Below are 20,482 nucleotides of genomic sequence, written 5' to 3' on the forward strand. Positions count from 1 at the left end.
CTACATTCCTAAACTGCAGTACTGCCACATGATTGGCTGATTAGATATATGGATCAACAATCAGCTGCACATTTGTACCTAATAGTGTTTTCTCAAGTCTCGAGTCTGCCTAGGAAGACAGCTGCACAAACTGGAAGTTTTTTATTTAATGGTTTTTGGTTGATGTATTCAATATGAAGAACAACACGGGTGGAAAAATAAGTGTTTGATGAAAAAGGAATGAAATGCGATGACTTGTCATTGAGTGAGCGCTGCTGTCTGTTGTTTCCGGGGTTCCCAAAAAACAATAATAACTTGTAGTTAAGAGAAAATGGCTCTCTAAACTCTGACAGTTTAAAAAAAACTAAACAAAATATGTGGTCACCTCAGACACAAAGCTCCACCCACCTGCTGCTCAAACCTTCTGTTTGTGAGGGGCAGCCAATAAGAAAAATGTTTGCTTAAAGGGAGAGGAGCTAACACAGCTTGTTTCAGCGGCTGCACTGAGGCAGAGTATAAATAATGATTATTCTGAACTGTGAATCGTGTAAAGCTACTTTAGCAGAGTCCAAGAATAAACATGTGAGGCTGAAAATGTCTAACAGATGTTTGTTCTACATTTCTATTTCAGCCATCTGAATGAGATTTCCTGAGGGAATATAATTAAAGGACTCTGTACTTGATTGATGGTGCATCTTGTCTTTCTCTTTTCATAAACATCACCGACTGTCTCCAAGTCTCTGGGCTGTGGAAAGGAACGGATTTTCAACACACGACTCTGATATCCTGCTGTTCCTGTGTCAGCGGAGCATTCCTGAGGTTAGCAGCTGATCCGTGGATCAGTGCGATTGTTACGGATGTTTAGGGACACACAAAATTTCAGGTTTGTCAAACAATCAAGCAGTTACACTGATTTAATTTAAAACAAACAAAAAAATAAACCCAACGAAAAAGTGTTATTAGGCGACATAAACCAGTGGGGCAACACTTTATAATACGGCGCATGACTAAGGGCATTACTAGCCAAGACTTCAATGTATTTTATTTGAAAGTACATGTGAAAGTATTACATTAGAATACTATAAGTAATTCTAAGTACTGCGTGACATCCTGGTAATTTCTTACATTGTAAGTACGCTGTACTTCTTGGGTGTGGGCCATATTATGGAGTGTCCTAATCTTGCCTAATTTCCAGGTATTTTACAGGAAAGGTGACAAATTATACTGCAAGTAATTGTAAGTTACTGTAAGTATGTATGGCGTAACACATTTTAAGTAGTGCATAATTACCTGGTGATTTTGTGGAAGAACAATATTTCTCCATTCTACATTGTAAGTATGCTGTATGTTTTGGGGCGGGGCTATATTATGAAGTGACTTGACCATGATTTTTTACATCGTTATTTAATAGTCGATGATGTGCATGGTGGGTTTTCTTTTATTCAGTTGTCCTTTCTTACTTACACTGTACTTAAATATTTCCCTGAAAATACCCAGAGGTTAGACAGGGTCCAGCCACTCCATAACACAGCCCACACCTTAAAGGTACAGCATGCTAAAAAGATAAGATGAAGTATTGTTGGTTTTTCTGCTACATTGCCAGGAAACTATACAGTACTTAAATTTAATGACAATTTCCTGTAAGAACCTGACTTGTTACCTCCTTATTCTAGTGTACAACCTTTAAATATTTGTATCTAAATAGAATTATCTCGCAATTTCAAATAAAATGAACTGAAATTCAATATAATAACAGGGGAATTACACCCTTAGTCGCAGCCGTATTATAAAGTTTTACCCAAATATGTTTAATACATCAACAGATTGAGCTAAAATTCTCTTTTCAATGCTGCTGCAAAACTGATTGTTGCAGGTTTTGAAAGCTTTGTGGACTGAATGTCACTGACTCATAACTGGACTGCTGCATATTTTGTACTCACAGCAGCACAGCAGTCCTACTTTCCACACACACACTTTTAAAAAGAACCAAATGAGGTTCATAAATTTATGCACTTGATTATGGACATTTTTAGAAGCAGCGACTACCTCCTCTCACATCACATGCCCTGCAGATTTATCAATTACTCATAGCGATTTTCACCGAGGCAGTAAATGCTCAACACAGTGTAAATCAGAGCTGCATGAATCCGTGTTTGTTTGAGTGTAGAGCGAGTCTGACGAGGTCACTGATCACTCAAACTTTTCTGTGCTTGTAACTGATCCTGTGACAAACATAGTCTGACTTACAGTTTTGCCTTCCCTGCTAAACACTATCATACAAAATAAGGCAGCAGCTAATTTTTTCCTGAAAGCACACTTCCTCACCCCCAGCTCGCGTTTACCATTTGCACAGCAGACAGACTGTAGCAGCAGCTGCTGAGTGCACAAAATGTAAACCAGTTTTAATGTATGGGATTAGCAAGTCCCTAGACCCAAGCCCCGAGTGAAATACAGGCTCAAATAAACACACGCACTCCAGCATTTGATATATATGTTATTTTTATTGTAAGGACTGAAAATTATACAATACGAGAATGTAAAACATTCCTCGGGTGGCAAATGAGGAGCTAGAACAGGAAAGGAACGTGTCAAAGAAGCAGTCGAGCGGAGAGGTGGATGGATACATGGATGTGGAGGGGAGACGCTGAACCAACATGCTGGGATCTCTCTTCTGATGCCTGAGGAGGAAGGAAAAATAGCCATTACCAGTACGTCACAATAATGCCCCGCCCCCGTCCTTTGATTAATAAAACAACGTTAGACAATCAAAGACAATTCAGGGCTTTATTAATTGAGCTGAAGTCATTTAATCCATAGAAGCAGTAAGAAATGACACCACTGCCCAGCGCTCTCCCCGTGGAGCTGCAGAGAGCTGCAATCATATCACACGCAGACTGAAAAGATTCTCGTGTTTACAACATGTGAATGTTCACATCACTGAACAGCTCCGTGCTTGTCGTGAGGGATAAATGCACAATAAGCAGCGTATCCTTTACATTTGGGTTCAGAACAACTGTATTCAGTGTGGAGAGTTGATGAGATTGATGATAAATAATATGTGGTGGGCTCAACACACTGTCAGCAACAATAGTATATGATATAAAACATCTGTGAGACAGATGTGTGTAGGACCGGACCCAATCGGAGCGTGCCTATTCAAATGAGGAATTTCAGAATGACGACAAACACGTGGAAGCAAACGTTCCTGAGGGAGAAAGCTACACTTGAGATGGCCTTTAGGTGTACGACATTCGATGACCTCCCTGTACCCTTAAAGACGCGTTTCGACACCTCAGCTTTTATCCAAGATGTGGTTTGACCACCATTAGAACAGTTTCTGGGTTTTCCTGCAAACCTCTGATTCAAACTCAGTCATTTTGTTCTTTAAGCAGGTCTGAAATATGACAGAAACCACTCAGTTTAGAAGAGAGCTTCAAGGCTTACTCCTAGTAGGCTTTCAATTTATTTATATAACGCCAAATCACGACAACAGCTGCCCCAAGATGCTTTATGTTGTAAAATAAAAACCCTACAATCAGATGCCCCCCTATGAGCAAGCACTAGGCGACTGAGGGAAGGAAAAACTCCCTTTTAATAGGAGGAAACTGGACTTTAAGTCACCAAACAGGCACCTGTGTTTGCCTCGCCCTCACACGCTTGTGTCCATGGATGTAGCCCTTCGCTCCATACCAGAACTCCAACGTCAGGACCACATCACTGAGTCAACCAGCAACTTTGCCTTAGCTTTGATAGGTGGGACATGTCATCGGCATTGGGAAGAAAGGAATGCTACACAGATTAGGCCAAGACCAATCTCCACATACTTCTGGAGAAGTATGCTAGTGACGGACCACGCTGGTGAGCCAGTCGAATATCTATAACACAGTTGTGGGAGAAATGGTGACCAAAGCTCACTGCAGGCAGCAGGGGGAAAAAGCCCCAGTGCAGCACCAGCAACATCACAACACCTACTTCCAGTTAAAGTAGACATTGACCTTGCACGTATCAACAAGGACGGCCTGACAAGGACCTCTGCAGCGTTTAATCTTTCACAGCTCTCAGACCTCATACGGGACATGACATAATACGCACAGAGGCCCTAATTTGGTCAGTGACACCTCATCGGTCTCATCGCACTAAATCGCGCACACTCCTGCAGCCAATCCAACACTAACACAACAAGCAGCAAGTGATCATTAGGCGTCCAGGTTCACTGGGTAGTGCAGCGAGGGGGTTTGCCCTCTGAGGAAGGAGGCGGTGATGTTTACATTCCTCGGGCAGCGATGGGTGAAACTCTGTGATACTTTGACAGAAACGCAGACCTACGTTGTGTGTTATTATCACACAACGTTACTTCCTACGAAAACACTCAGACAGCTATGTGGGAGTGTGCCAAAGCCAGAAAGTTGTCTAGAGAGCAGTGACAAAATTAACTGTAGTTTTAACTTTTTTTTTTACTCTGAGCAGCTGCATTTCAGTCCAGCGGTTTGATTTGCTAGCTGTTAAACTAATGCTGTTGTGATCTCTGCGTCTGCTTATGCCAAAAAGAAACATGACTTAAAAACCCACTGGAGGGTTTGGGGCTGGTCTATGTCAGCTGTTAGCTCACTGCATGGACAGGCGTTGCCTCTTAAAATCATTTAAAGCCACCTTTGTCAGTCATTCTTTAACGCTCGAAAAGTTCCAAAGTTCAGAAATGATCAGCATACCGTCACTTCGGGAGCGTTTCTACTCGTCAATGTACTCGAAAGGCTCGGGCGGCTCAGGCTCCTGCTCTTCCTCTTCAATTTTTGGGCCGTGAGCTGAGACGGGCTCCACCAGCTCCTCCTCCTCCTCGCTGGTGTCCTTCATGATGATGATCCCGCCTGTATGGAGCTGGTGACATACGGAGGGAAATTAGCACAAGTCTGGAGTAACAGGTTTAAGGTTTGTATACACTTAGTAAAGATTAAAAAATGGGTCAAGCTCAGTGAAACTAAAAACTCAAATAGGAGGCTACCATGGCAACGAGCAGAGCCACCGAATACATGCAGAGCTCCAAATCTCAGCTAGCATTTGGGGTAAGGTTGGTGGTTTGATTCCCGGCCGCTCAAAAACTGTATGCTTGGAGCTTCATGGCATCAGTTTCCATGACCATACATGTGACCCAGTACTTTTGTCCATGTGGTGCATTATATGTACTTAATACACTTTTACATATTTTTTGTCTTTAAACGCAGGAGCCCAGTACATGACAGAGTCCCACAGTTATGTACGCAAGTCCATATTACAGATGTGCATCCAGTTTCAAACAGAGGGTCAGACACAGAAATGTATTTTAAATTCTCTTCAAGACACATTTAATGAAATATTTACATTCAGTGTAACAGTACATCTATAACAGAAGTGTAGGTATATTAGAAGTATTTCTAAATAAGCAATACTTTTGAGGATTTGCATAATTCAAATTAAAGGTTTACATATGCGCCCAAAAAAGTAAAAGATTACACACAAGCCAAACAGAGACCCAAAGACAGGAAGTCTTGTATTAATGTCCATATAATAAGCCTCTTAACACTGAGCAGATTTCAAGATAAGTCCTGTAAACCTCCCTTCACTTCCTAAACCTGCTTTTGGAACCTAAAACAAACCCTTAAAAGGAAAGCAGCATTACCAAAACCTTAGACAAGCAGGGACACATGTACAGTGTAGTACACCGAGCTTCGCTCGCTGGACAGAAAAATCAAACAGTACTTCCTCTTTACAGGACTGGGGTGAGTGCACGCTGTCCTGCCGTTTACTGTGGAAAACTGTCAGCGTTTACAGGAGAACCGCAGCGCTCGGGTTTATGGGCCTGGACGGGGGAGATTCTGCACTTTTTAATCGAACGAGGCCAAAATCAACCCGCGGCCTGGATCTTAATTTGAACGATTTATATTAGAGGAAAATAATCAGAGATACTGTTACACTGTTAAATTCTGCTCTCTGATGCTTAGCACTCATTTAGAAATATCACGTGTAAATGCTGTGACTCAGGGGACATCTGAGACGTCACAGAAGCACCGATGCTGTAAACAATAAAAAATGAGCAGAATGATTACATTCAACAATCTATTTGGGTGCTGTGTTGTGGTGGAGACCTCATGTTGTTATACTGGAAATAAATTTTGGTGTAATCTGTACATGAAAATAATGACTTTGCTGACTTTATCAGTAAAAGAAGCTATGTTCATATTTTCTGAGAGGGGCCTAAAACCAAATGACTCAGATATTAACAGGAGTGACGGACCGAAGGGGCTTTGACCTTAATTCGATTTGTTTTGTTTGTTTTCTGAAGCATGTCATGTAAAATCTGAACAATCAAGTTCATAAAAAACAGAAAATGTGGATCTCGGTCCACATCTGGTGGATTTTGAGTTACCGGTTTGAAGGGCTGGTAGCGGCAGGTCTCTGGCATCGTGAGGACTTTGAGCTGAGCTGGCATCACTCTGGCTGGGTTCTCCAGGAGCTGGAAATTTGGCTCCACCTCCTTTTTCTTCTCTTCATCCTTCTTCTCTTTCTCACCTTCTTGGACCTCCTGCGAAGGAAGAATGAGGATCAGGGCCACTAGAAGTACTTACAGTATATTCATTTACTGCTTTGTCTGAACAGATCTAGTCCCTGACTCGGAATAATTTCTTTCTACTGTGAATTGGACATTATTGAGGTGTCATGGGTAATAAATTCTACCCTCCCCCCTCCATCTTTCCATTTCTGTGAATCAGCCTGCTCTTCCTGCTCTGGCACCGCTGATGGCAAATGAATTGTCGGGCTGCTCAGCAAATGCTGGAAAACTACGAATGAGGCACAACGAGTACTGATGGATTATGAATAAGCAAATGAACCGTCTGACCCCAGTTTTAGTGGGTACCTTTCCTTCAACCACCATCTTCGAGTTAAGCCAAATAAAATCAAAAGCCTGAGATGTGAGCGCGTAGGACGTTTCCAGGCTCGTCTCTCAGCACCAGAGCTGAGATGTAGCGTGGCAGAGAGGATCAAACACACGGCCTACACTCAGAGAAAATCCCAATGAAAGTCATACTGGCTCTTTACTGACAGGGGTGTCTGAACGCTGGCTGTGGATGAGTGAAAAGCTCAAGAGACTTTAAGAAAAGAAACAACTGGGTGTATGCTGCGCTACTCCATTCATTTTTCATACAGCTGTCATTTGATTTGACTAACAGGAAAGTTTTCATTTGTTTGATGACAACAAAAGCTACAGGAGAAAAAAAAGCACAAATACTCTAAGTGCAAAAAACACACTAGTAGAAAAGATGGACTGCTGCGTGGTGACTGAAGCCAAAGGCGAAAAGCAAAGACAGACACTATATTATACGCTCACTGGCCACTTTAGTAGGTACACCTTACAAGGACCAGGCTGGACTCGTTCCTTCACAGCTGCCTAATTCTTGGTGGCAAAGATTCAACAAGCACCGCATAGATGCTGCAGTCCAGTTGTGTACAGTGGGATCAGCGTTATGTCTAAGAAACCAGTTTGAGATGACTGGATCTTTCTGAGCATTATCCTGCTGGAACCAGATGGACAAACTGTGGTCATAAAACAATAGACACGGTTAGCAACAACATTCAGGTATGGTGTTTAAATGATGCTCAGTTGGTAGTAAGGGGCCTGAAGTGTGACAAGAAAGTATCCCCCACACCCTTACACCACCAGCACCAACCTGAACTGTTGGCATAACTGAGTGCTCAAGTAGAACAGTGCTTCACACACCATGCCTCAATCCCCCCGTCATTACAAGCACTTTTTCCTGCACCTAAATGCTTTCTAACAGTCGCACTCTGATGAAAATATTGGAGAGCAACCTGGAGTTCAGTATCTTGGCTAAGCTTTCATGTTGTTTACAACTAATTCTGATCCTACCATTTGAATGAGGCAGCAGAAATTGAGACTCAGTCTAGGCCATATTTTTAAGTTTAAACTTTAAACTTGACCAGCCCCAGTGGCCTCAGTTTGTTGCTCCTGGCTGACAGTAGGACCTGGTGCGGTCTTCTGCTGCTGCAGCCTATCTGCTTCAAGGGTCAACGTGTGGTGTGTTGAGAGATGCTCTTCTGCATGCCTCAGCTGTAATGAGTTTATTGCCTTCCTATCAGCTCCACTTTGGCCTTTCTCCTCCAACATAAACAAGGCATTTTCACTTTTTCCAGAATCATCTATAAAACCTAAAGATGGTTGAGTAGAAAAATCCAAATAGATTCTGTAAATAAGCTTCAGACCAGCCTGCCTGGCACAACAACTACGCCACATTCAAAGTCACTTAAATCATTTTCTTCGATATTCTGATGGTTGGTTTGAACTTCAGCATTTTAATCTTAACCATGTCTACAAGCCATCTGATTGGCTGATTAGCTTTTTAACAAGCAGCTAAACAGGTGGACAGCGGCTGCAGCACATCTCGCTACAGCTGAAGAGTTTCACGATTATAAAATATAATAAATGCTTTAACTTCAACTGCAGAAATGAAGGACCTGAGTACCAACAACCATCCTTCTGTTTTCATTTAAGAAAAGCAACCTCAGCGTGGTTACGGTTCGATTTTGTTGGATTTTTCTGTTCCTGGAGGTAAAGCTGCTTTCTCCAATAATAATCAAAACAACTACAAAAAATAGTAATATCTTTAAAAATTAATATTAAACAGGGAAAAAAAACACAATACGATTATTAGCAATGAATCAGGAAAGTTGGGTTGTTTTCCCCACTCACCACTTCCATCTTCTCCTCCTCCTTCTCTTTCTTTTCCTTCTCCTTCTTCTTGGCTTTGGCTGTGATGGAGAGAACAGCGGTGGATACCTGGCATGAGAGAGAGAGAGAGAGAGCGAGAGAGAGAGCACAGACATTTCCACGACGTCAGACGTTACCACAGACATTAAGACCTTCTACAAACATGGCTTAAAATGTACAAAACTAGTGAACCACAAAATAAATGTCTTTCATTACATCCTCCAAGGGCAGGATTGGATTGTGAAATGAGCAACTGAGAAAAAAAAAAAAAAGGCCAGAGATTCTACAATAATAAACACGACGGGCAGGAAGATGATGAGTCTTTACAGGGAGGGTTCGAAATTATTTGCAAATCAATACGGAGCGGGATCAGCTTTCCTGAACTAATAATTTCAGAAAAAGGGAAAGCAAAACAAGCTGATGTGCTGCGGCGCCTCAGTGCTCACCTTCTCCTTCTCCTTCTCTTTGGGAACCTCCAGAGCTGGTGGGTAGGCGAAGGTGGAGGGCTTACAGTTGGAGCGGTACTGCACCTTAGGCATCTGAAAAAGAGAGGAGAATAAAAAAACTTTGTAAACATGTTTCATATGTTCACAGTGTAACTGAAAATGAGCTGACTGACGTTCTCGCTACAGTACAGAGCACCTGTTTGAAGCACCCTCTAAGAGACAGCCACTTAGCGTCATCTATTACAGGCTGTATTTTATAATCCTTCCTGAATGATGTTCAAGGACTTGGCACTTCCTATTCCTTCAGTTACTTCAAAACAGACACCTTTAAGCAAGGGAATCCTCTGTTACCTGAAAAAAAATGCTTGCAGAGAGGTTGAAGCTGGAGAAAGCCTGGCTTACATTAGCTCGGTCTGAACCCATTTGAATACTTGACCAGTTACACAAGAGGGGGTTGCTTGTGACAGTGCTTTAAAAAACACAGGGCAAGTGACAAGGATGTTGTTTTCACCTATGGTAAGGCTCAACGTCTGTGAAGGCTTGTGCTGTGCAGCAGAACTCGACCTGACAAACCTTTCCGGGGTGCGGCGAGTCTGTTAAACCCCGCTGTCCCCGGCCCTGGTTATTCAGGGATTTACACAGAGTATATTCTCTAGTGCTTTGTAACGTTGGGAATTCACAAAACCTCAAAAGGGTGTCAGTGTCCCAGGTGTCCGGTGCTGCTGATTCGGGTAGGACAGAAGAGCTTAAGCTCATCTAACACCAGTTTAACACCACAATATGTCACGCTGATCCTTTGGCACCAGAGTGCGAGTGGCAGGCGGCCAGAACAGGCAAAAAGTCAGGAGAGCCTTGTTAAGAGTCGGCTGCTGGTTACAGTTGTTCCCAAGACAAGAGGCTAAATATTTCCTGCACGACATGCAGCAATAACTACAAGCTCAGCAGCCATATCTTAGACCTCATGTTGCTGTTTCCTACATACAAAACAAGGCTCACCTATAAACACATAATAAACACATAGGTGGGACTAATCTACCAGACACCATAGCCCACTTTAAACATGTTGAGGTTGAGGCTTGTAAATAATAAAATGCTTCGGTACCTTGAGGTCTTTGTTGAGGCCGATTATAGCGGTTGGTGTGAAGGCCAAGGACAGGAAGTGGGAAAGAGGGAACCAGAACCAGAACTGAGTGAAGACCAGCAGGCCGACCACTGACGGCATGTGAGTGTGACCCGTCCTGGACTGCAGGAAGATGGACACGTTACGTCCACCTGGACGACAGAAAGCACAAAGGTTAGAGAGCATTTCAGTAAAATGAGACAAGAAAGGCTTAAAGACCATGATGGCAGGTTCTCAAATTTTCTGTCACCTTTGACCCCCTAAGGAAGAACCCCTGATTATGTTAACACTGATTTAGCTGGTCTGGACTCCGATGTTTCTCTATGTTGGAGTTAATACGTTTTTAAGCTGCTGGTTCTTTTTTGATCTTCAGACGGACCCACGTGTTTACAATCATCTCTAATGTTTCTTATGGGCCAAACATAACATGGTCCGCAGCACTGGATATAATTTGCTACCATCATAGCCTAGTGCTAATTCCAAAATTATCAGTCGTACATTTCCAAAAAGACCCCATTTATCGGTGCCCACAACATAAAAGACACACTCATTTATTATTGAACCTACTTCTGCTTTATGTGCTAACCACTGATGAGAGGGAGCTCTTGTCTAAATTACAGGCTCTTGCATAATATCTGAAGGTCTGAAAACAAGGAGAGCACTGAAAAGCAGCAAACCTCAAGCAAGCCGCAATGATACAAATGAAATGCTGAGCGCCGCTGGCCGTCAACACCTAACATAAACAGACTGAAACCCAGGTCACGGGCTAAGTCGAGGGGAAAACGGAAAAGAAAAGGAAACTGTGCTTTGAACAATAACCAGAATGCTGATGGCGAAAACAGCTTTTTTCTTTCATGTGACACAGTTACAGTTGATAGTGAAACACATTATTTGAGACTTGGCAGAGTAATCAGGGAGTAAGAGGTTAACAGGGGTACAGACCAGGATGTTCACCACCCAAAGGAGCTTTGTCCTTCTGGCTTCATTCAGTGTGATCCGTTGATCTCAGGGCAGAATATAAAATATGAGGATGTGCATGGCAAGACAATTACATCCAGGAATGCATTGTCTAAAGCATCCTGCATGACAGGCCTCATTCATTATCATCCGATTTGAGCTGGACATGGCATTAATAAGTGATCTACATCCAAAGAGGTGTCTGCCATCCTGAAAAGATCCCAAATGCCTTTTCCATCTACATCTGAGCAGTTACAGTTTATACACAGCTCAGTTTAATGTTCACCAAATAATAAAAGCAAAGAGTTAAGAGCCTTCCCCTGAGTAATTACTACAATGATTATTATCTCATGCAGCAAGTAGCTTCTCATTTATTAAACAGCCATGTTGGAAGACATCGCCCAAGGAGGTGGGAAAGATGCGATTTGTTCTAGCAGGGTCACGTAACATGCAAAGACTAAACAGCAGCATTGTGTGGCGAAAAACAAGGTCACCTGACTGTCCGAATATGGTGAATGACCAGATTTTCCTCACGCCAGGTTTCATGGACCGGTTTCCACAGAGCCCACAACTTAACCCCACTGAGAATCTTTTGCATTGTTCTGGAGGACATTTCAGAGGTGCTACTCTCCCATCAATAACACAAGAACTTGGCAACAAAAAATAAAGAAACACTGAAAGGAAATATTATATAATTTTTTAAAAAAATTTTCTTTGTGCAGGCAGTGTATCTCAGCTTGAAGGTTCAAAAATATCAAGATGTTCTGCTGACTTCAACAAAAAGACATCTATTTATATCGTATTTTATTTTTATCTATGAAAATGGCTAGAAGGGTGATTAACAGGGGTCAAGGGTGTAACTTGAAAGAGCAAAAGAATAACAGCCCACCCAAGCAATTCTTGGATAAACAGAAGGGAGGGATGGCAGAAGACAGAAAGAGGAGGAAGAGGAAGCGCAACCAGGATGAATTCATCATTTCTATAGAGATAAAGAGAAAACCACTTCTTTTTTTTAATGACAAGGTTACTAGGGAGTAGCCCTTCCAACTAAAAGTAATATCAGCCTAAACAATAGCACTTAAATCATCTGCTGCCCTCTTCTCCTACAGCGACTCTAACCTGAGGTCACTCGGATGATTTAATTACGGGGCCTTATCTTCAAATCTGAGCCGGTGTACGAGACATTCCAGTCCCATGGGCTCAATGTTGGCCAGAATGAGTAACGAGGCTAGCTCAACGCACCACGAGCGTGTGCTTGAGAGTCTCTTAAATACTTAGAAGAGCTTGAGTGCACTTCAGTAACAGGTTCTCCCCCACCCGCTGTTTTCGCCAACTCTCACTTTGGTGGGCCAATTTTCATTCCAAGGAGTAGGTGAGGGAGGTGCGCAGATCCACTGCGATCCCTTAAAAAGGTGTAACGTGACTACATCAACAGCCGGCCTGCATGTTTGGGTGTGAAGAAACAGCTCCATCGAATAAAAACAACAAGACGTGGCATGATTTGGTTTTTCTTCTTGTTTTTTCTTTTTTTTTTTTTTTTTACATAAGAATGCGAAAGCTAATTACACTTGATTCAGACTGCATCAAATACTGGGAGAAAGCCTGAAAATACAGGCGGGAGGAAAAGACGTGGACGCAAAGTGAGAGAAGGAAAGCAGGAGACTGACGGCTTTCAGGGTAATGAGCACCAGTTATCATGAAACTGAGCTCTAATCGCTTCCGCCAGTCAAATTAAATACAATTACCCCTGCACCTCAAACACTCCCAAGGCCCTGGAAGGACGAGAATACTTAAACATTCGTACCGCATGAGCCTGAGCATGTCTGACATTCAAACGGGAGTAGTGTATATTCTGCACTGAAAACAGGGCTAAGCAGCTTGTGCAGGAAAGAGAGCTGAGGGTGGGAAGAATCAGGGGTTTTGGTCTCAAGCAGGGACATCCTGGCCTGAATTTATTGCGCCTGATCTGAAGCATGATGGAAATCCTGTCGGTCATCAACATGGATAATCTACCCAGAACAAAATGACCGTTAATCAGAGAGCAAGAGGGGCCGAGTTAACAGCGAGCCAATGCTGTGCTTAATGAAGAAAAGAAAAAAGTGTCATGTAAAGGTGCTCGGGTTCACTTTGTGAAGAATGCAACACCTGAGAGTGTATTTCAGTGTGTTTCCCTGCTATTAACACACATACTTGTATTTAGATGAAACCCTTACACTGGGGTTTTCTTTTTGCATACATACGAGTTCTCCATGTGATGATATGCAGCTCTGTAGGACCTCACACACACACACACACACGCACACACACAAGCTGCTTGCTTGTGTCTACAAACAGCCGCACAGACACACAAACACAGAGACTATCAGACAAACAATAATTACCGCAGGGAGACCGACGGGCCATATGGCTGCGAGCAGAGCGGAGCTGAGGTACGGGCTGGCAGGCGCTAATGCACCTTTAGCATGATCTGTTCCAGAAATGCAATGCACGGGTGGTCAGCCAAAGGAGGGGGTTACTGTTTGCTCGAGTGCAAAGGAACTCCAATTAAGGCGCACACAAAACCACAAACCCACCTAACATGTAGAGCCGTTCACTTGTTTTACCGTGTAATTAAGAATTACACATCTTTTTGTACTCCACTAAGTGGTGAAGGCATGTGAGGCAGGCGGGACCGCATACCCATTCATTCTCTCACTCAGTGACTGACATGGATAAACCCACAGCAACTCTGTTTGGAGACCGACCTGCATCGAGGATTCCCTGGGCCAGGATGGCGCCGAACTTGGCCATGACGTCATCGTGCTTGTCGTTGATCACCTTTGCGTAAAGTTGCCTGAACTGGTTCACCTAGAGTCAAGATGAAATTAGGAAAATTAATTTAAAAATACACTGCAATAAAGCAGGAGGTGCTCAACATATAAAGGAAAGAGCAAAGATTTTAAACGCAGTCGTCGCAGGCTTTAACGCATTTATCAGGTTCACTCAGTATCTGCAGAATATTAACAGCACATCAGCTTTGTGACACCTGCGGTGATGATGATGTACCTGTCAGAGTTCCAACATCAAGAACATAAAGTTTTGTTTTTGCAAATAAGCTAAGTCAATGCTCTGCTAGGTTGCTTTCAACATATTTGGCCTAATTTCACCACCCGCAAACTATTGGCCTGTCTACAACTCCACAGCAGAACTGGAAATTACAATGGTAGGAGGTTGTGTTGGGGGGGGTGGGGTCATAGATATTCAGCTGCTAAAAAAGAAATAAACAACTACCTCTTGCAAAATTCTGCATACTGCCTCGAGGCTTATAGACCTTTGCTGTGCAGATGAAGACTCTTTGAAAATGCATCTGGTATTTCTTAACCGTCTATGACAAAGTATGCGGTGATTCAAGGGTGAGTGCGTGCAGTTATGCTGGGACTAGTCACTCTTCAGTCTTCCATGGCACAGACCTTATTCCTTCTGCATTCACAATACTAATACTTTCTGCTTTCAGTCAAGTCTTCCCACCTTTTTTCCTTCTCACGGTTTATTCAACAAAACCTCTGTCTCATTGGTATCGTATTATGAATCAGCCAAGACCGGCGTGCAATAACAGAGCAGTTTTGTTTTTCTACTCGTGTACATTTTACATCCAAAAGGAAGTTCCTCTGTTTTATAGTTATACTGAAGAGTGCAGACAGTCTCACTGAATGCTGGTCCTGCCAATTACGCCTGCTCACTTACCTTGGGACAGGTGACTTCAGTCTGTTGGACCATGATGAGGGCAGAGGCGATGAGGGCGCCTTGTCTCACGTAATTTACAGGGTCGTTGGTCATGGGCTCCAAGAGATTGATGGCCTCCTGTGACAAGAAACACAGAAGAGTAGGAAACATTGGTTTAAATATACAACATTTTCACTTTTTTCAAACTGCAGGCCTGGAAATTATTCCTTCATATTTAACTCAAATTCACGATTTAAATGATAAAATGCTCTTAGAGGAGCTTTAAGCATTTCTCGAAGATTGGTACTGAAGATTAGACTGTTAAGACAGATGTGACGGTTTTGCTTCTATAAAATAATAAGACAATTTTCAAAAATCAATGGACCGAGCCTTCATAATCTTGAAGGTCTTTTATAATTCAGTCTCTTGCACAGAATGATCTGTAGAACCTCACTGTAAGTTTTAGGTCATCAGGCTGAAAATGCCTCATTTATCTGTTAAAGCCCAAACAATCAGCATATTTTTATGCCGTAAACTTGAAGTACATCATTTTTCACAAAGAGGAGTAAATACAGTGATTTTTGTTAACACACTAGTAGATGACATCAAATATTTACAAGGAAAAAATGAGCCACGTTTCCTAAAACAATTTAGAGAACTTCTGTGACATTATTTATGCAGTATTTCTTTCTTTTCCAGAGAAAAACCCAACAACAATAAAATCACCTCTCTGATTTCTTTTGGAAAAAATGCATGCAACTTTTTATTTTAAACTTTAAATGTATTTTATTATGAAAAAGGGAAAAAATCCCAACAGGAAAGATCAGTGCAACAGGGATATTTCTGTTTGGTTAAATACGGGAGAGGCAATTATCAACAGAGGCAACCAGACCTCACAAATTAATGACATTAGTGTCATTCATATCTGGTTGTCCTTGACAACTGTCCAACAATCAGTCTCCTCCCATGATTACTGTGAATGAATGAGTGAGGCAGGACTACCTCGCTGCCTCCTCCTTTCTGCTCTCCCCTGTGTTTTTCAGACAGTCTATCATTGTTACTTTTGTTTCTCCTGAACAGAAATGACTGTAACCTACACCAGCAGGCTCAGAAGGAGGCGTCAGCTCCACCGAGGAAAGAGAAACAAACTAGGATGATGACAGTGGAGGTAAAATAAACCATGTTTCATGAATGTCTTCAGCTCAGCTGGGTGAGACACTCGTGCACCAGGATGATATGTTAAGAGTGGAAAGCCAACACTAGTCCACCACATCCTGCCCGTGATATGTTCTTGGAAGGACATAGTGGTGGGGTGGAGGCGGGGTAATTAAAAGTATTTACTGTCAGATCCAATCAAGTGCAGCGGACTGGTTACTTAAGATCACGTTAATCCATATCCAGGGTTTTCTTCATGTTTGAGCTCCAGTGTGGCTCAGTCTTTAAATTAGATTCATTTGAGCTCTGCTAATAACTGTCTGCAGGCTTGTGCAAATAAATAGAGCAACGCAGAGCACGGTCTAACGCCACGTAACTTCCAGTTTATTACACACTTATAAAACAGTATCACATGACAGGTCTCGTTAGTCTGCTTGGTGTTAAGATTACATTTCCACACATTTTTTTGGTGAACGGTGTTTCCATCAGGTCCACCAAACAAAGTGAACTTTTTCTTTTTTTTAAAGAAAATCACAAACAGCCTCGGTTAAAACATTCCTCAACTTTCCAGTTCATATCTCCTCCTTCAAGTATATAAACAGATCAGGAGCAGCAGCCCAGTAAATATCATCAAACTCCAAGCTGTAAATGACAGCAAACAAATGTGCATCCTCTAAATAGGTGACCCAGTTCTTTGGTCACAACATCATCACTCCTCTAACGTACTCGAGTTCTTATTCGAGGGAAAAACCAAGCGGTGGAGCTTCGGAGCCGATCACGCCTGCAGCACGCCTCTGGGCTGACTTGGTCCAAAATATTCTCCTTAACGCTCGAGTCTCAGTGAGGAAGAGGGTGCAAAGAGGATGCTATCATTCTGCTGTGGCTGCGTCACCCAAGACTGAGCAGCCAACATCTCAGGGAGCGACAGCACTCCTGTCTTCTGTCCTCTTCCCTCCCTCTTTTTGGAGAAGCCAAACAAAATGCATGCTAACTCATCTGCAATTAACCCTTTTCCCTCTGTGCTGAATAGGAGTATCTACAAAGCAGTGTAAGGAAATTGTGGCAGGACATTACTGCACTCTTGAAACAAATGAAGTTCAAATGCAGTCTTCTCCCATGATCTTGGTGTAATTAGTTTTTTGACAATGCCATAAATTTTAGCATTTCGTCTTCTGCCATCATTCTGTGTGACATAAGAAAGCAGACAAGCTCTTGTAGATGCTCCTGCAGAGGTTACAGACGTCAGTCTGTACTCGCTCACCCCAGCCCCACAGGGAAGCTATCAATTTAAAGAGAAACTGTTCATTCAGCATAGACAATCTTTGCATCGCTGATGCACATTACGCCAAGAGGAGAAAGAAGCCGCATGGGACAAATGAAGTCAGCAGGTGTAATGCTGCGTTTGTGGTAAAGGAAATACTATGTAAGCTTTTCTTTGACACATAGTTTAAAAAAAATATTAATTCTAGCTGTGATTACCAACTCCAGGAGGGGTAAGTGCTTTGTAAAGACATATTTAAAAGAGAGAAAAAGTTCAGGTCTAGTTCTATGCTTAAATCAATATAGTTCATAAGACACAGCTGGAAGACTGGACAATTTTTAAAAGGCTGAAGCCCTCTATTAACCTCAAGTAAAGAGAAAACCAGCGACACCATTGTAAGATATTTTCCTCTTTTTTTATAAAAAACATGTTGTTGATAACATATTAGTCTATATTCTAGTGCAAGTCCGGCTAGCAAAATCCAATGTTTCCTGACAGTTTTTTATTTTGAAGTATTGCAGTACGTGTTGATAGCAGCTGCTCAGAAACAAGACAGAAAAGATTTTTGGAGCAGAAGAAGGAAAAGACACTGACCTTGTTGCCTGTCCCTGCACAGCAGATGCCCAGAGCCATGGCAGCCCCACAGCGTACATGAGGGTTGTAACTTTCTGACAAGAGAGAAACCACACTGGGACACTGCTCTGGGGTCCTGGAGACACAAAGGGGTAGAAAGAAGAGGCACTTGAAGTTAATCACAGACAAATGTCATTAATCAGTTCAGATTGCTGCTGGACTAATCACAGCTTTCTGGATGCTGTGATTTATCAAAGAAAAATTAAACAATCAAAAACTCTCACAAACTTCCCCAAATCTTTACATTTGGTGCACACACACACACACACACACACACACACACACACACACACACACACACACACACACCTTAGTGAGGACATCCTAACCAAATGGTTTGGGTAAATTGTACAATATTAACCACATGGTAAAAACATTACAAATTCCTACAAATGTGAAGGAATGTGCTAAATAAACACATATTTACCAGCACCGCTTTAGTCATATAGGCACAACCTGCAAGATCATATCAAAATTTAGCTCAGCGGGTGACAGTCGTTATTGTTTTCTGAGTAAAAATTCTCTTAGTTAAAAAAAAACAAAACTAAACAAAAATCACTTTGAAGCAAATTATGCACGGGCACACGCAAACGCACAAAAGAGGAGGGAAAAAACAAAAACATGATGTTGAACATTATCTGATAATTCCCTTGTGATAACAACGGCTCTGCCCGGGCTTGAATTGGTAGGCTGATTGGTGAGATCACGCAGAGTTTTGCATGAAGAGTTGGTCTGCTTTAAACTGCAAACAGATGCCAATCAGTGACTCAAGGATCACAGAGAACGGCCACGTTTAACTAACTGACCCAGCAATGCTATAGTGGAAATAAAGAGGCTGTCCCTGTTTCTCACAGAACACTAAAAGCTCAATGATCCACAGAACAAATAGAAAAGCAGGAGAATGAAACAGTGGTGCTAGTTCGTTAAAAAAAAAAAAAAAAAAAAAAAAAAGGCTTTAAACTGTGTTTGTGTATATGCCGAATTATTCTACAAATGTGTTCACAAATTATATGAAAATTATGGTATAAGTTCAGTAAAAACAGTCTTGGAAGCTTTAAAGCTTCACAAAGATGACTTACTTCACTACTGACTGGATGAACTACACTGGGTCCAATAACTGAAGCTATAATCACCTCGTTATGAGCCTTACAACTATAAAGCATAGAAAGAAATGTTTGAATCAGTCTTTTTACTCATCATTAAAAACAGTCGCGTTAATGGACAGAATATATAACCTATTCAACAGAAGTAGAAAACACTATAGACTGGAAAAACTCCATCTTGGAATTAATAAGTTGCCCCTTCAGAAAAATATGTCATAATAAGATTAACACACACACACACAAAAAGCCACAAACTCTTAAACTGTCCATCAATATGGAGGCATGTCCGCAGTGAGTAATCTGCACTGGTCTGTCTGGAATTAAAAGCTCAGCTCGACCATTATATTAGGATTTAGCGAGATCACAAGTGGCAATCACTGAGAGATTTGGATCAGAGTTCAGTGTCACCTCCAGAGGGTTTTTTTCTATTCCTGTAGACCGACGGACGGTGACCTTCAATCTACATTTGGGTGAGAGCCAAACTGTAAAGGGCTCACACAGAATAAGCATTTAGGTTAAATAAAAATATTTATGATGCTTTTTTGAAACTGACTGCACAATAGCTTGAAGCACACCTTGAGAAAACTTTGGCGATTGGTTATCTGAATAGCTCAATCTGAAGCCTTTTCAGCTTTTTTCAGTAAAAGATTACCTTTAACCACCATCAAAATAGAAGAAGTGAGATGGAGAGAAGAAATCAATATTCAGCATTTGTTTCACATGAAAGCCTGTGAAGCTGTGACGCCTGGAATTCGACTTCAAGTTCAATATCCTGGTAATGCGTGATGGACTTAAAAACCTCAGAATTAACTCAAAGGAAAGAGACAAAAAACCGAGCACCAAGTTTATGACTCCACTCAAAGTCAAAGTTGCAGGTGTAGAGCAAAGAAAAAAAATCTTAAAACATGTAATTTTTCTGCATGAAATGTGACTGGCAGTCATTGATGTGGTCTTGCTGTATGACTGCAGATCACATTCGGTTGCTTCCTGTCTGTTACAGGAAGCAGTTGTAAAATACATCATGAAAAACACCTGGACAATGTTAATTTTAGACAAGAGGTCATGTGGCTTTTATAGTTTACGCTAAAAGGTAATCAAAATTCATCCAAAGAGTAAACAAAACAAACACGTGTGAGTATACTGCTATAATAATAAGTGATAAGCAGCTGCCAAAGGGCAGACTGTTAACTTGTTAAACTGCTTAAACTGGGAGAAAAAAAAAAGTGTCACGTCTAATGGTACATAATGTTTTTATTTCCTTTAATGTTGCAGCAGTTTAAAAGTTGGCAAACATGCAGATCCCAAGAAATAAGATTAGTTATCATACTGAAAACATGTTCGGGTAAAAGCAGCTGTTGGAGAGATAGA

General features: G+C 41.8%; 1 protein-coding gene across 1 annotated transcript in view; it reads right to left on the minus strand.

Moving 5' to 3' along the window:
* Positions 1-2,460: 2,460 nt before the first annotated feature.
* psmd1 (proteasome 26S subunit, non-ATPase 1) overlaps positions 2,461-20,482 on the minus strand; it is a 36,336-nt gene continuing 18,314 nt past the window's right edge. Inside the window, exons 17-25 of the mRNA XM_082505579.1 lie at positions 17,973-18,087; positions 14,984-15,100; positions 14,005-14,107; positions 10,286-10,455; positions 9,184-9,276; positions 8,720-8,806; positions 6,380-6,535; positions 4,689-4,854; positions 2,461-2,657 (exon numbers count right to left, since the gene is read on the minus strand). Coding sequence (XP_082361705.1) covers positions 4,708-4,854; positions 6,380-6,535; positions 8,720-8,806; positions 9,184-9,276; positions 10,286-10,455; positions 14,005-14,107; positions 14,984-15,100; positions 17,973-18,087 — 988 coding nt within the window. The 3' untranslated portion in view covers positions 2,461-2,657; positions 4,689-4,707. The remainder of the gene's footprint in view (positions 2,658-4,688; positions 4,855-6,379; positions 6,536-8,719; positions 8,807-9,183; positions 9,277-10,285; positions 10,456-14,004; positions 14,108-14,983; positions 15,101-17,972; positions 18,088-20,482) is intronic.

This window comes from Aulonocara stuartgranti (assembly GCF_965226115.1).
Source record: "Aulonocara stuartgranti genome assembly, chromosome: 15".
In the NCBI taxonomy this organism is placed as follows: domain Eukaryota; kingdom Metazoa; phylum Chordata; class Actinopteri; order Cichliformes; family Cichlidae; genus Aulonocara; species Aulonocara stuartgranti.